General features: G+C 36.0%; 2 protein-coding genes across 2 annotated transcripts; one reads left to right on the top strand and one right to left on the bottom strand.

Annotated features, from left to right (window-relative positions):
• The first annotated feature begins 736 nt into the window (after positions 1 to 736).
• On the top strand, positions 737 to 3,383 carry rpl36a (ribosomal protein L36A). Its single transcript, XM_007571917.2, has 5 exons — positions 737 to 839; positions 1,394 to 1,499; positions 2,334 to 2,401; positions 2,492 to 2,614; positions 3,303 to 3,383. The coding sequence occupies exons 1-5, from the start codon at positions 837 to 839 to the stop codon at positions 3,321 to 3,323; spliced, it is 321 nt and encodes a 106-aa protein (XP_007571979.1). The 5' UTR covers positions 737 to 836; the 3' UTR covers positions 3,324 to 3,383.
• gla (galactosidase, alpha) lies at positions 3,370 to 9,620 on the bottom strand. Its single transcript, XM_007571916.2, has 7 exons — positions 9,353 to 9,620; positions 6,295 to 6,469; positions 5,404 to 5,578; positions 5,159 to 5,250; positions 4,927 to 5,088; positions 4,366 to 4,563; positions 3,370 to 4,274 (listed from the first exon to the last, which is right to left on the bottom strand). The coding sequence occupies exons 1-7, from the start codon at positions 9,511 to 9,513 to the stop codon at positions 3,978 to 3,980; spliced, it is 1,260 nt and encodes a 419-aa protein (XP_007571978.1). The 5' UTR covers positions 9,514 to 9,620; the 3' UTR covers positions 3,370 to 3,977.
• Positions 9,621 to 15,199: the final 5,579 nt, after the last annotated feature.

Here is a 15,199-nt window from a genome sequence, read left to right as displayed (position 1 = left end):
CCTCCCTGAGAAAAACGACTTATTTAACCTTTCATTGGTTTCATAACTCCCCAGCAAAAGAAAATGTTTCTGCTTTTCTTTGCCATTAGCTATGGTTTTAGTGACATGGCCTATGTTCTCCTTTTGTACATGCTCATACTGTATAAAAGTATGAGCACAAAGTGAAAACTAATTTCTACAAATAATCATTACATAAAAATATATATAAAATATTGTCTAAAATTACAATATTGTTTCTCGTTATTGTAATTTCTTTGCCGATTTGCCGATTTAATAACGTTTTTAAATTTTTCTTTACTATTAAACAGCTAGCTCAATTTCACAAAACTGCAAAGTCGATGTCTCACAGCAAGAAAGTCCTAAGTTTTAAATTATTATGTAGTTTATTAAGATAAATTATTACTAATTCCTAATACTGAGAAATACTCAAGAACTAAAACATTCCTTGATTATAATCATTATCATTTCAAATATGCAGCTCAATTTGACATATACAAATTGAGCTGCATATTTGCAGCTCAAAAACTTCAAAAACTAGTATTTTTCAAAAACAAGTCAGATTTAATCAATAACATTAAATCCAATTCAGTTCAGTTATCTATGTAATACCAAATTACAGCAAAATGTAATTTTGCTGTAATTTGTCCGATTCATATACTAGGGTCACATTGAGTCCGAATTACAATACAGAACAATGACAATCAGTAGCGTTTTCGTCTTCCTGACACACCCCACCGCTAGGGGGCAGAACACCCCACTACTCACCGCTGAGGTCTACTTCAACAACCGCTTCCGGCCTCGTCCTTCCTCTTTTTCCTCCTCACCGGGTCGCAACCATGGTATGAAACGACTACACCAATACATTTAATCAAATCAACATCAATCCTGATATTTAAAGCATTACGTTTTACTTTCTTTAGTTCAAATGTGGTTATAGTTTTTCGATGAATGTTATAATGGATGTATTAGCAGCTTTGTTTCGGTTTTTTGTTGTTATATTGAGATAAATACGAATGCTAATGTTAGCAATGAAGAGCCGCTGTTTGCTTCTTCCATTCTGCTCAAATTTTGAATTTAGTGTGGGGGAACATAGTGTAACTTAAATATCCATTCAAAACAGCATTATGCCACTTTTACAGAAACTGAACCGTACATGTTTGCGATGTTTTAATATTCAAAAGCCACCATGCTATCAGTGCTAGCAGCTAGCTTGATTAGCACAATCTGTCTAACAAGGAAAGTGTTTTTTTTTAGGTTTTAGTTTCACGTTCTTTGCGCAATTGTATCATTATTCGGTTGTCAATTAATCTCAAGGCCAACTACGTTGATTCAAAGGCTATAATTTGTCTCAAACCTGAAGAATATTACCTAATTTATGCTTTCTGTTGTTTAGGTGAACGTCCCGAAGACCCGCAGGACTTACTGCAAAAAGTGCAAAAAGCACCAACCCCACAAGGTGACCCAGTACAAGAAGGGAAAGGATTCCCTCTATGCACAGGGTAAATCATTTCTCCATATAGATCTGATGCAGTACTTCGTATATATTATTCACACTACTTGAACCTTTTCATGTTTTGTCATTAAAAAAAACGTGTATTTTGCTGGAAGTACATATAATCAATAACTGGTGGATTATAAAAGTAAATAGATGGGCAAAACACAAGTCTTGTTCATTTGTATTTGACTAGTTTATTTTGATGTTCCTGAGTAAAATTAAAAACAATTTTGGTTCACAAGTTACCATATTATTTTGTTTTAGTTTAAAAATTAACATGTCACTTGCTATGGAAGAAAAGTCTTACATAAGCTTTTACTCCCCTAGATTCATTTTTAAACATAAAACAGGCAATAATGTAAAACATATTTCTATGTGAAGATGCAGCACTATTTGTGAACAGTAACTATAGAGCTGCAGAGATTCAGAAGAAGAATTTACCTGTGGGAACTTGGAAAATACTCTGGTCAGATAAGACCAAAACTGGGTGAACTACATGCAAACAGTCGTAGCTAAGATTGGAAAAGACTTTGACTGGGATGGATCTTCACTTTCCTACAGAACAACAACCTAAAACAACCAGATCTACAGTGGAATATCTGATAGTATCTTTGTAGATTAGGACGGTCCACAGAAAATTAAATTCAATTGAGCCTCTGTGGGAAGATTTGAAAGTAGAGCGCTTGTAGATTTATTTAAGACTGCAATTCCAGGAAAATGAGGTTCTACAAATTGACCGAATACAAATGTGAAAACGTTTAAGCTGTGTGAATACTTTTATAGATTATTTTATATTGTAGCTGTTGTGCTTTCACTGAACTCTCAAACTGTTCTGCAGGTAAGAGGAGATACGACAGAAAGCAGAGCGGGTACGGTGGGCAAACAAAGCCGATTTTCCGTAAAAAGGTAACGCCTACCTTCCCTTGTAGATGAGTTTTATTTAAAGGGTTAAATACATGTTTGATAGCTTTGACTCAACTAAAATATCTCTTTCAGGCTAAAACGACAAAGAAGATCGTATTGAGGCTCGAGTGTGTGGAGCCCAACTGCAGATCCAAGAGAATGCTGGCCATCAAGAGATGCAAGCACTTCGAGTTGGGTGGTGACAAGAAGAGAAAGGTACGAAGCAACTATCATTTACTTTTTTCTTTTTTGCTAGAATTCAATGCAAGACATAAGAGTTGGTCAGTAACTGTTCCTCAACACCGTGTCTCAGGGGATAAGAGTATTAAGCACAAACTGCAAGAAAATTTAAAAATCTTGAACAAATGTCAGAAGTCTTAGTATCATAGATTATTAAATTTGTGGTGCACTGCTCAACTTAAATATGTGAATATTTAAGAAAACAATTACTAAAGAACAGTTTGTGGAGAAACTAACTTTAAATTTGAATTACTCCAGTTAGACATGCCATTCTGTTAGTCATAATACTACAATGACATACTTAACACTAATTTCTTGGTTATTGAGCATAATTTATTTTGACTAGATATAAAAAAAACTTATGGCATTTAAATAACATGTGAATGTTGGTAAAAAAAATAATTTACAAGGCTTGAATGCTGCATTTAGCTTTCACTGTCTCAAATTGCAGCGACTATCTGGTCAAAAGGTTGTAGCTTAAAACATTATAAAGCCTGAAAATGTCTTAAGTGTTGACTTTGTATTAATGGGTGAAGTGTAATCTTACTGATGGAAGTGTGTGGGGCTTAAACCCTTAGTGGATTGAATTTTCTGTAGCTATTAACCAGAGTGTTTATCTTGAAGCATCATTTTCACCCAGATTTCCCTCCGTTTCCTCTTACAGGGCCAGGTCATCCAGTTCTAAGCTGCGGCCCGTTCCTCTGGATGAAGTTGTCACTATTTTCAATAAATGTGTTGAAACATACTTTTATTTTGTGCTTTTTTTCATGCATGGAGGACTATAGATGTGAAGAATTCAATTTTTGTATAAACGTAAAAAAAAAAGTTGAAGCATTTCATAAAATCTTTTAAAATTGGTTCAGTTTTCTGTATATGGAGATCTTCATGCAGTCTGATGCAAAAAATTTATGGACACACCTTTGAGTATCACATTTATTCTATTTTATGAAATAGAATTTGTTAAATAGATTTTTCCCTTTTAAAAAATTACATTATGCATCACAAACAGTTTAAAAGTTTACCCATAATTACTTTTAGTTTTAAAAGTTGCTAGTTGAGAATCTGCAGAAAGATCCACCATGATTTTTAACAAGTAAAGCTCATTGCAAAACTTTGTCGGTCTCTAGAAAACAAAAATTGGTTTCAAATAACCTTTTGAGTGTAAAAAACAATGAAACTGAGCTAATTTAAGTTGATCTGGATGCTGGAAAAAGCCCTTTACCAATACAGTGAATCACAAACCGGATTGTTTTAAAACCTGTAGAACAAAAATCTAGAAAAAATGTTTTTAGAAACTTGATGATTGAACCTGAGATTTAGAGTAACAACTTGACGTTCTTTAGTCGGTGTCCTTCCAGTGAATCCTGCCAAAGTCTTTGCTGATTGGTGTGACGGTCAACAGAGCCGTTCCTGAAGGGTTTACTTTTAAGATGAGTTTGCTCTCTTTAGTCTGAACTCCCATCTCTTTGTATTCGGGGAGGATCAGAGTGACGTTGCACTGGGGGTCACAGACCTTCCACCCAGCGACGCCGCTGATGGCGAACCCCCGAGGACCACCGATCTCCTGCAGGTTGAGCACGGCGACAGCCAGGCGGTTTTTAGATAGAGGTCTCTCCCAAACTTCGAAACTATTCCCCTGCAAGACAAAGCCACATTCACGTCTAAAACCGTTTACAGAATCAGTAGATGAAGCTGAAATCTGTGCTTTCTGCCACTTTTACTCCCACCTTGGCAGAGCGATATCCCTGCTTGCCCAGCGGATCCTGGCTGATTTCTATGATTCGTCTGTTCTGCAGCAGCTCCTTGGATCGGGGACAGATGTCTCGCAGATCATTAGACATGAGCAGAGGGGCGGCCATGATGGCCCATAACGCCATCTGAGACTCCTGCTGGTCATGACTCAGGCCAAAGTTCCCAATTACAAGCTGGAGGAATGGATCAGTATCATAAATATGCAAACGTATAAAAGCACAGACAAGCTAATTCTCTGGTATAAACAAGCCCAACATTGTTTGCATTGAGGTTGCTTTAAAGGTGACCTATTATGAACAAATTAGGACAGGTCTATGGGTTATACAAAACATGTATATAACATTTTTTGCACAGTCATTCTTGGATAATAAGATTTTAGTTTGCTCACGTCTGCCTATTTTAAGCCCCTTTCAGCATGAGCTGTTTTTGTACAAAATGTGCAAAAAGTTAATTTTGAACAACGGATAGAAGTAGAAAAGTTCTGATACAGGATAAACTTCCTGGTATTTGAATGTTTTGAAAGATGTGGCGAGTACCATATCGGGGTCATTCCAGCCACCAGGCCCAGCTGAGGGGACAATGCTGTCCTGGTGAGAAGCAGTCCAGTCCAGAATAGATTTGATCGAAATCCACGAGTCAAACACGTCGTTGAAGTTGCGCCAGTGGTTGCAGGTCTCACGGATAGCGGTGTAGTTTGGCTGGAGGCAGAGAAAAACTGGTAAGTTTAAAAACACCTTAAAAAGAAAATAAAAGATGAATTTTCCTCACCGTTTGGAAAGGCCATTCATACAAAGGCCACTCACAGGAGTACAGGATACTTCTTCCAGTTTTGTTCAAAGCTTTTGACATCTTTATGTAGCCTAAACCAGGCAGTAGGAGAACAGAATGATATAATAGAAATAGACACATGCTCCTTACATTTTTAGATAATGGAGTGAATGGGCATGCATGCTTTGGCAACACAGCTTAGTGTTTAATTGAACATTAATTAAAATTCTGAGATTAATTCCTACCATCTCCGAGCAAAGTCCACTTCAAGTTACAGCCATCGAACTTAAGCAGGTCCACGTCCCAGTCTGCGAACGTCTGAGCATCAGTCTCATAATAACCCAGACTGCCAGGGTATCCAGCGCAGGTTTTCTCTCCCACATCTGCATAGATACCCAACTTCAGGCCTTTAGAGTGGACCTTAAGGAAGGGAAAAAAAATAATAAGATGTTCAAACCAGCAGGTGGCAGTGTTGCACAGCTTAAAACTCAAAATTCCTTTGTTGTCCCTTCCAGTTAAATGAAGAGTGAAGGGATACGAAAGCTGATCAGAGCTCAGTTGAAGGTGAATGGATCTAAAATTGGGACAGTACTGTAAGAAAAGCACAAATTTTGAGACTGAGGCAAAGATTCACCTCCCAAAGCACAACAACACTAGACATACTAAACTTAAACTGAACTTACTATTTAAAAGTATTAAGTTCAGTACAGATCAACACATATTTATGAACTAAAATGCCCCATGCAAAGGCCAGAGCTATATCCAAACTGACATTTGCTGAGAGGAATGGGGAAAACCAAGAGAAAAAGATGATGTATAACACGTGCAGTTGTACTTAAATCAAAGAATGATACTACAAAGTATTGACTCAGGAGGGATAAATATCCATATCAAATCAGTCAGGCCTTTATTCATAGAAAATGTTAAACTATGAATATATGACTATGTTACAAAAACTCTAATGAAATAAACAAAAGCATAAAATGTAGAAATATTCAAAACATATAAATACTTTTCCAAAGGATTGTGACATGCTTCACACTCATAAACTTACATGCTGGTCATTCTGCACCCCAAATCTATAAAACATCCCATTATTTTCACTTTGTGGTTTATTTATTATAGCAGCAACTCACATAGTCGGCTAACTTTTTGATGCCTCCCGGGAATCTTTTGGGGTCCGGCTGCAGGCGGCCTTGAGCGTCGCGCTCGTGGGACGGCCAACAGTCGTCGATGCAAACGTACTCGTAACCGGCCTCTCTCCAGCCATCCTTCACCATCATGTCCGCCATCTGCATGTACAGACGCTCGCTGCCAAGGCAACAGGAGGAAATAGGCAGGGCTGTCAGTTAGGATGCAGGTGCTGAGAGTTATTGGGATGAAAACATGTCTCAAAAAACACAAAAAAAACTTTGTATAACAGTGCAATTGGATGCTGCCTCATATGAAGTAATACAGTTATCAAGATTCAACCAAGGCACTGACATTTAGGGCTTTGCTGGCTGAATAAAAATGTGACCTGGGTGGAATACGAGGTAAGAATTAGTCTCATGGTAGGGCGCATCAGCAAATATTTATTTATATTCAAGCTACAAAAAGGAAAGATGAGTAAATATATTCAATGAAATAGAATTTTATCTGATAGTCATGACAAAAATGCGGAGAAGATAATGTGTTTGATAGATTAGATACTTTAATGAATAAAATGACACGAACTATCTGAAAGTAGTGCGTTCAGATAGTTTCTATGTTCAAAATCCAGCTGAAACTTGAATGTGAAAAACCCCAAATGAACATTATTGACACAATGTATTCTGCACCTATAAGGGTCCATTACAGCAGTGTTTCCCAACCCTGGTCCTTAGGACACACTGCTGTGCATGTTTTAAATGTTTCCCTGCATTTACACACCTGACTCAGACGACTACAGTTCAGTAAAAGCCTCTTAAGATCTAAAGCATGCAGGCCTGTGTGCCTTAATGACCAGGGCTGGGAAACGCTGCATTACAGAACTGAGCAGTGAGAACTCGCAAACCTGTAGATTCATTCAAAAGGAAACCAAAAAAGATACATTTAATTAAACATTCTGCCTGTAATACTGAGAGCCTGTATTTTGGCTCAGGAGAGTTGATGAGATAAAGAATGGGGACATGTTTTGATGAGTTCATTCATTTATAATCCATTCAATTTATTTTGGATTTAAAATGGCTACCTTTATCAATGAAACAGGACTCACTTGTCCTAATTGCTCCATTAGTGACTTTAGTAGCTCTATTAGTGAGATTATTCTGACTGCAGCTTTCAAGGCTGATGCTTTCAACCATTTTCAGAACTGAAAAGGCCTTTCTGGATGAGAGGTGAAGCATCTTCAAGAAACAAGAGAAGTTGTTTCTACTTTAGCACTTCCAGGAAATGACAATCCTGATCATCTACACCAGAGCACAAACCTTCAGCACATTTCTTTTTCTTCTGTATTTTACAGCCTATGAAAAAAAAAAAAAACCTGCATTGGTCAATAGCTTAGCCAGGAATAGCCTGATTGTCTTAATGAGTGGTGGGTGCTATAGTGGTCATGATGTGATGCTTTTCTTCAACAGGGAAGATGGATGGAATACAGTGGAATACCTAAAAAAATGTTAGTTGCTGCAAAAGACTTGAGGTTCACTTTCCAGTAGAACATTTAGGTAACACTTTATTTGAAGGGGGTTGAATAAGACTGACATGACAATGTCATAAACACCTGTCATGAACATCAATAAGCCTTCATGAATATTTATGACTGTTGTCATAAAGCGTCATTCGGTAAATTATGACACTTTTAATACAAAGTTGACATTATTCAAAATGTCTTTGTTATGACAACTTGACATTAACCAAGAAATCATTACTGATATAAATTTGTTATAAAAGTATTACTGATTGCACTTTAAAAATTAGGTAACTTTATGTTATTAAAGATAAAGTTTAAACAGTAATGATTTCCTGGTTAATGTCAAGTTGTCATAACAAAGACATTTTGAATAATGTCAACTTTGTATTAAAAGTGTCATAATTTACCGAATGACGCTTTATGACAACAGTCATAAATATTCATGAAGGCTTATTCATGTTTATGACGGTGTCATGTCAGTCTTATTCAACCCCCTTCAAATAAAGTGTTACCAACATTTCTATGTGTTAGAATGATCTAGTCAAATGCCAGATCTAACTTTAACTGAGAAGCTGACTTGGAAACTCTTGCTGTCGGTGTTTAAAGTTGCTTTCCATCCAATCTGACTGAGCTGTTCTGCAAAACCAAATTAGCAAAATGTTTAGTCTCTGCTTATCCAAAGTTTGCAGAGATGTATCCCAAAAGTCTTGCAACTATGACAAGCAGGTGTTTCTATAAAGTACCGACTATGCGGAGTTGAAAACAAATGAATTTCACTGTCTTGCCACTTAGCAACTACACTATGTTGTGTTGATCTGTCACAAAAAAATGGCAATAAAAATATTGAAGTTTGTGGTTGTCTAAAAGTACAAGATCAAGGAGCACTTTTGAACATTTTTACAAGGCACATGTCTAGCCTACATTTTGGAAATGTTGCTTCATTTGACACTTCAGAAAGTGTTTGATTTATTTTAAAGTCTTGAAATGACACTTGTGAAATGGTGCTATATAAATAAACTGAAATGAATTGAATTGAAAGCAAAACCCATTGAGAAGCCCATCAAGCTAAGATGTAGAAATGAGGAAACATTTCTTTTTCAAAACCACACTGAACTGTTATCTCAGTTTAGCAAAACCTGACTAGACAGTAATGCATCTACAAAGTTTTAAAAAGGTTTTACAAACCAGCATGTTGACAAGGAATTTATGCTTTAAATTTACATATTTTAAATCACTACATTGTATTTTTCTCTGATAATATCCTCTTCTGAGGCTTTTCATACTTCTTATTTTGTTCTGCTTCACATGAGTGAAGTAAGAAATTAACCTTTGTGTTACTTGCAACAGTAAGAAAGCCAAATAACTGCTTTTTATAAAAATCAAAACGTTTTTTTCAGAAACTTTTAGCCTGTAAATATTTACACTTTAAATGTCAACCATTCTGTTGCTGCAATTAAACCAGTGTGGAGAAATATAACCACCATGTGGAGGCTATATTAAGTTTGAATCATTCAAGGAACAGGTTGTTGCCTCCTCTTTCCTACCTGATGCAGTTGTCGGGGTCTGTGTCACAGTCCGTGTTACACATGAACCTCTCCCAGTGCAACCAGCCCATGGTGGGTTTCAGAGCCAGCCCGTTGTCCAGCGCTTCAACTGCGGGATTCAGTAAACTCAAAAGTACGAGGAGCAGCAGCATTTTGCTCATTTTCACCCACAAAGGCCGCTTTTAGTAGCGACACTGCTGACTGGAAGGTGCTTTTGTTATTTCTCGCAGCTATTTCCTCATACGGAACGCAGTTGTCCCGCCCCCTCTTCCTGATTGATAATCAGACGGACCAATAGGATCAAAATGCGCCTTCAGCTGACCAATGGCGTTTCGCTAAAAGTCTCCCAAAAACAAACGAGGAAGAGATCGCTGTTAAAGTCAGGAAAGGTATGTGAGAGGTCAGGTGACAGGTCTTATGATTACTATGAATAATAAAAATAACAAAAAGGACAGAATCAGTTGTAACTGAGGTAAATCAGCAATAACTATCTGGGGTATTTTCAGATTCTAGCTTTATACTCACACGACACAAAATCACATTTAAAAAGAACTTTACCCTAGGTAAAGTTGAATTAATATCATCAGATAAAACTATATATGAATAAATGTATATGATTAGGTTGACTACTTGACTTTGGTATGTGCTTTTTGCAGATGATGTGATTCTGTTGGCTTTATCACTTCCTTTATCATTTATCATGATGAATTTCTTATTGTGATAAGATTTTGATTGATCGCTAACACAATATATTCCAATTAATGATGTTTAAAAAAAACCCTGAAACTGTCATCATTGTTATTTTTACTATTTTATCCACTATTTATTCAATAAAAGTGTATCAGTAAATATGAAAACATGGTTAAATGCAGGTACTGTGCGCATTTTAGTGAAACAGATCACACTTTGTTATGTGATGCCCTGAAGAAGTGTATTATGAATGGGAATGTTTTTAAAGAGCAGTATTTGTATTAGTGGCGCTATGATTGCTGTGCCTTTCCATATATTTACCTAAAATATGCGTAGCTCTTACAGTCACTCTTTCTCATCATTATCACAGTAATACTACAAGATTTTGTGGTAAAAGTTCAAGATCATATTGCCCACACTTGACTACTTGCATAGTCTTTTATATAAGCACTTTCATGGAGAAGCAGAGTTTCATCCTTTAGGGAAGCGCCTTGCCCTCTGATTTGTGTTTTTGCATCAAACCGGTTACTAAAGCATAAAAGTCTCAGTCAAACACACCCCAGACTTACTCAGGATGGTTTTTCTTCATAATTCCCTCTCCACTCCTGTCATTTAGCAGCTCCAGAGTTAAAAGAAAACGAAACATATTTGTTGTGTCTTACAAACTATATTTCGAAAAGGAAGAAACTTTTAAGCAAATATTTAAAACATGCATTTTTCCTGAAGATTTGTGCTTCAACTTTCCTTTCTTAAGAGATTTTGGGAGCTCACTGTATTTTAGTCTTTTACTATTGGATAAAAGAGCCTTTATTCCTGCTCTTTATTTATTTTACCCTAACTAATTTGAGACATAGTAAAAATAATAATAATAATAATAATAATAATAATAATAATAATAATAATAATAATAATAACAGAACCAGATAAAAGTCTATGTGTAAAGTGAAGGACAATTATTAAATTAGTCTTAATCATAAAACAAACTTTGTGCTGCTTTGAATGTCTTTCCCTGACCCTGCACAGATCTCTGAAAAACAACACAGGTCTGAAGCGAAGACAGCTGGATGGACGATTCCTACAAACCTGACAAACAGAAACGAGTTGAAGGGAATTGTCTGATCAAAGTGATGGACTGAAATTAGATTGAATTTTTTTAAATATATATCTCTAAAAGACCTTCAGAAGCCATTGGAGTAATTTCTCAGAACTTCTTCACAAACCTGGTTTATTGGGAGTAAAATAATGGTCTGACTCAGTGCTTTATGCTTTATTTTAATTGAAAATTGCTTTGATCTTGCAAAGGTTCTTTACAAATATTTGTAATGTTAAAACCAAACCCTCCACGCCATTATTGACCTCCAGCTTTGTCCATTTAGAAACTTAGATGTTTACCCAATTTTCTTTGCTAAATAGCTCAAATTCTTTCAGTCTGAATGAAGAGCATCTGTGAATAGAAGTTTTCAACTTTCGCCATTTATTCCTGAACTGAATTCAAATCTGGACCTTCAATAAACTGTTCTGTAGTAGGTCTGGCTTTATGTTTAGTTATCATCTGCCAAACTCTCAAGTCTTTTGTAGATTTTAACTTTTACGTTGACAACCATCCCTAAAGCATGATGCTGCCACCAACATATTTCCATGTGGAGGTGTTTAGAATCGAGATTTTTACTTTTCTACTTTTCCCACTCTTCCTTAAAGGCCACATTTCTTTTAATCTTCAGTGTTTGGGGTCAGTCTGGTAATCCAGTGTTGTTGAAAACTCTGTTTTAGTTCGTTTTTTAGTTGGATTCACAGCGTTTTTCATGTAAGCAGTCAGCCATCACATTGCACCCAAACAAAATGACTTTTTCCTGCGATCCACAAGTGTAAGTTGATACCCTTGGCGTTTATTTGTGTTTGTCTTACAGCAGGCAGCAGGACTGACTGAAAATGGCCCATTTTATCCCGCTGATCCCCGAGGAGCCCGGCTAATAAAACTGCCACACACACCGTTTGTAATAACATACATATTGAAGCTGCTTCGGACTGTTTAATAGCTGGCAATGCGAAGCAATAAATTTTCCTGCACTGATGTTAAAAGAATTATAGATCTGTTTCTTAATTCAGCAGTAAAATGGACACCCTGCTACTGAATGAAATTAATCCTGGACGTTTCCATTTGTGAAGTTGTCACAGATCTTCTCACGCAGGGAGAGTGATGAGCTTTGCAGTTATTGCTCTACCTTGCTCTTTTTACGAGGAAAGCTGCTGACATTTTATCTGCAGATCAAATTTTGGGGGTTTTGCCACATTCACAAACTAGCTGAAGCAAAAAAGTTGCAATGTTTTAATCAATCCTCGGATCAACTTGACAGCCTATTATTGCTAAGAATGACTCACTGGTTGCTAAATGTAAAATTTACAGCAAAACACTTGTTCTAGTTATTCTGTTGTGTTATTAGCAGCACAATATTGGCAGGTACTGTTGTCAGGAATTTACTGTGAAATGTAGCCATTCAAAATAAAATGTTTTTACTTTTTTTTATTTAACATAGATTTTAATAAGGTTTCTCATGTTTCTGTTGGTTTATAAGTTATATAACCCTTTACTGTTCAATTAACAACAAATTACCATAAAAGGAATATATTACACCTTTTTTTACAGCAAAAAACTACAGAAAGTGTTATATTTTACAGGAAGCTACAGTATAAGTAACTTAGTTACCATAAATATTTTTACAAATTTTTATTATTAAAAATTTATTATTTTTAATAAGTTATTAAAAATTATTTAAAAATATTATGATTTAATAAGAAAGCATTTTGTTTTTACAATAATTTTCAGTGACAAAATATGTTTTCTACAGTACAATTTAAGGCTACCAAACCAATGTACTGTTCTGGAATGTATACTGATTTGATTTTTTTATGGTACATTCCTGACAACCTCGGCTGCTGATTATTTATCATAATTTCAACATTTACAGTGTGCCTCTTTTAGTAAAAAAAAAAGAAAAAAGCCATTTTATTTAATTTTCTTTGGTAATTTGCCATTTTTCCACAATAATTATGAAACATAAAACACAACGAAAAACGTGTAGGATGAAGCAATGCTTTTCCCCTTAATTATTAGAAAAATCAAATAATGAAGTAGACACATAAGCTGAAAATTTACACCTTGCCTTTTGAATCTTTACAAGGTTTTGCATGTTTTTAATTAAAAAATAAATAAATAAAAAATTAGGTGTTCATTAAACTGATGCAAGATCATGACAGCACTTCTCAATCCCCACAGCTGGATGTATGTAAAAGAGGGCAGTAATGAACACAAAACATGACCTTTCCTCAAAATGTCAAGGGTGCCCATTTAATCTCTAAACACTATCAGAGGCTTCACCTAGGGACAAGGCTGATACAAACAATTTGTCACATGCTGCAGTTCACACCAGAGCCGGTGAGAGAAGCCTTTGAGGCTCTAAATGTCAGATTTCAATTTGACTCTGCCCCCCTTCGCTGATGGATGGGCCAATACGGCTCATCTAAATACACTGTTTTCTCCTTGTAAAAATAAAATGCTGCCCACTGTTGAGACAGACACCCTTGTTCTTGTTGTATAAAGGAGCGGGTGCCTGTATCTTTACAGCAGTTAATTGAGATTGTTGACAGATGGGCAGCCCCGGCACGCCGTCTTGCTTATACGGCTCCCTGGGGATTTGACACCAATCCATCATGCTTCTTTCTTCTCCACTGTCACAAAATTGAAGAGACTGTCATGGCTGACTTATGTGGGCATCTCTGTTATGAAGTGTAGTTGGGTGAAGTGAAAGGGAGAGCGTTGTTGTTGTTGTTGTGTGCTTTTCTTGCCAAGAAGTTTCATTATTGTATTGATCTATAGAGACAGGTAGCAGTGCGAGTAAATGTCATCAAAAAGTTATGCCTCCGTGAATTTAATCCCCACTTGATGGCTCACGTAATCTCGGTGGGAAAATCATTTATTGTCATGTAATTAGCTGCTTAAATTGTTTATTTGAGCATCTCAGGGGAGGAAACCCACATTTACTGACGCTGCCACTTTAATTAGGCCGCTGTTGGCTTGACAAATCTTTAGAGGCAATTTGAGGAGTCCTCATTGCACACAATAGTTTTCTACTTTAATTTTTGGTGGTGTTTTAATATCAAATGTAGGCATTGTTATGTCTGTTTTACTTGAAATTGTTTAATTTCAGACTGGGGCTTACACGGACATCTTCAGACTTGGGAATGGAGCTTCCTTAAGGATGTGGGATCTGCTAACCCAGCAGTAACTTCAGAAAAAAACCCCTGACATTTTACTAGGTGGATATGCTATATCAAACATATTTTAGCTCTAAAAATGTTCAGAAATAAACTAGATTACTTGCTGTTCCTTCTTTCATATTAATATCCTTACCATTTTAGCGCAGGTAGCTTTTTTGCTGGAAGAAAACAGTGCGTTTTGTAAAGTGTGATTTCTAGTTTTCAGTGTTGGCGTTTTTAATACTGGCAATTTACAACAGCCAAATTAAAAGCTTGTTTGCAAACTCTTACACATCTGGCGTGCGTCTTAATGCTTCTCTATTTCTCACTCTACTTAGTTTTGACAGGTGACAACCATTTCGGGAAATAATTATTACAGTGTGTATGTTCATTAGATGATGTTGCTGAGGATATTGCTTTCTTGTTGCCAATTATCAGCTACCATAATGAACGTTTCTACTGTAGTGAGTCACGCAGGTAAAATTTTCCCAGGGTTACTTTACTCTTGCACCACTGCTTACTTTTCTTCCTAGTTAGGTTGTTTAAAAAAATATATATAAATATAAATGAATAAATGTTTAAAATCTAACATAATTAGAATTGTATTTTATTTTTAATCACACCCTATCTTTTGCCAATATAGGCAACTTTACTGCTATGGCATGTAGCAACTTCATCTACTAGTTATTTCTTTAACTGGGTTTGAATACATACAGCATGCTTATAAATAGACTACAGTAGACACCTTTATATTATTGTTTGTAAAAATGCATGTACAAAAAGCTGGCCTCCTTTAAAGTTTGCAGGTGATTAAGTATTTAGCACATTGCCAAAGTTCATACTACTTTAAACCAATCATTCAAAATAGCAGCATTCTGTAAAAAGTTAAAAAGTATTTATAAG

This window comes from Poecilia formosa, unplaced genomic scaffold (assembly GCF_000485575.1).
Source record: "Poecilia formosa unplaced genomic scaffold, Poecilia_formosa-5.1.2 Scaffold290, whole genome shotgun sequence".
Lineage (NCBI taxonomy): Eukaryota > Metazoa > Chordata > Actinopteri > Cyprinodontiformes > Poeciliidae > Poecilia > Poecilia formosa.
Note: the sequence above shows the minus strand (reverse complement) of the source record. Positions and strands in the feature narration are given on the sequence as shown.

Bases quoted from the DNA above. Each gene is read 5' to 3' on its own strand.
- rpl36a (XM_007571917.2), top strand. The intron at 1,500-2,333 runs GTAAATCATTTC...ACTGTTCTGCAG, and splicing joins GGATTCCCTCTATGCACAGG to GTAAGAGGAGATACGACAGA. The intron at 2,402-2,491 runs GTAACGCCTACC...TATCTCTTTCAG, and splicing joins AGCCGATTTTCCGTAAAAAG to GCTAAAACGACAAAGAAGAT.
- gla (XM_007571916.2), bottom strand. From the start codon at position 9,513: ATGAGCAAAATGCTGCTGCTCCTCGTACTTTTGAGTTTACTGAATCCC. The intron at 6,470-9,352 runs GTAGGAAAGAGG...TTGCCTTGGCAG, and splicing joins GACCCCGACAACTGCATCAG to CGAGCGTCTGTACATGCAGA. The intron at 5,579-6,294 runs GTGAGTTGCTGC...CCCTTCCTTAAG, and splicing joins TCAAAAAGTTAGCCGACTAT to GTCCACTCTAAAGGCCTGAA.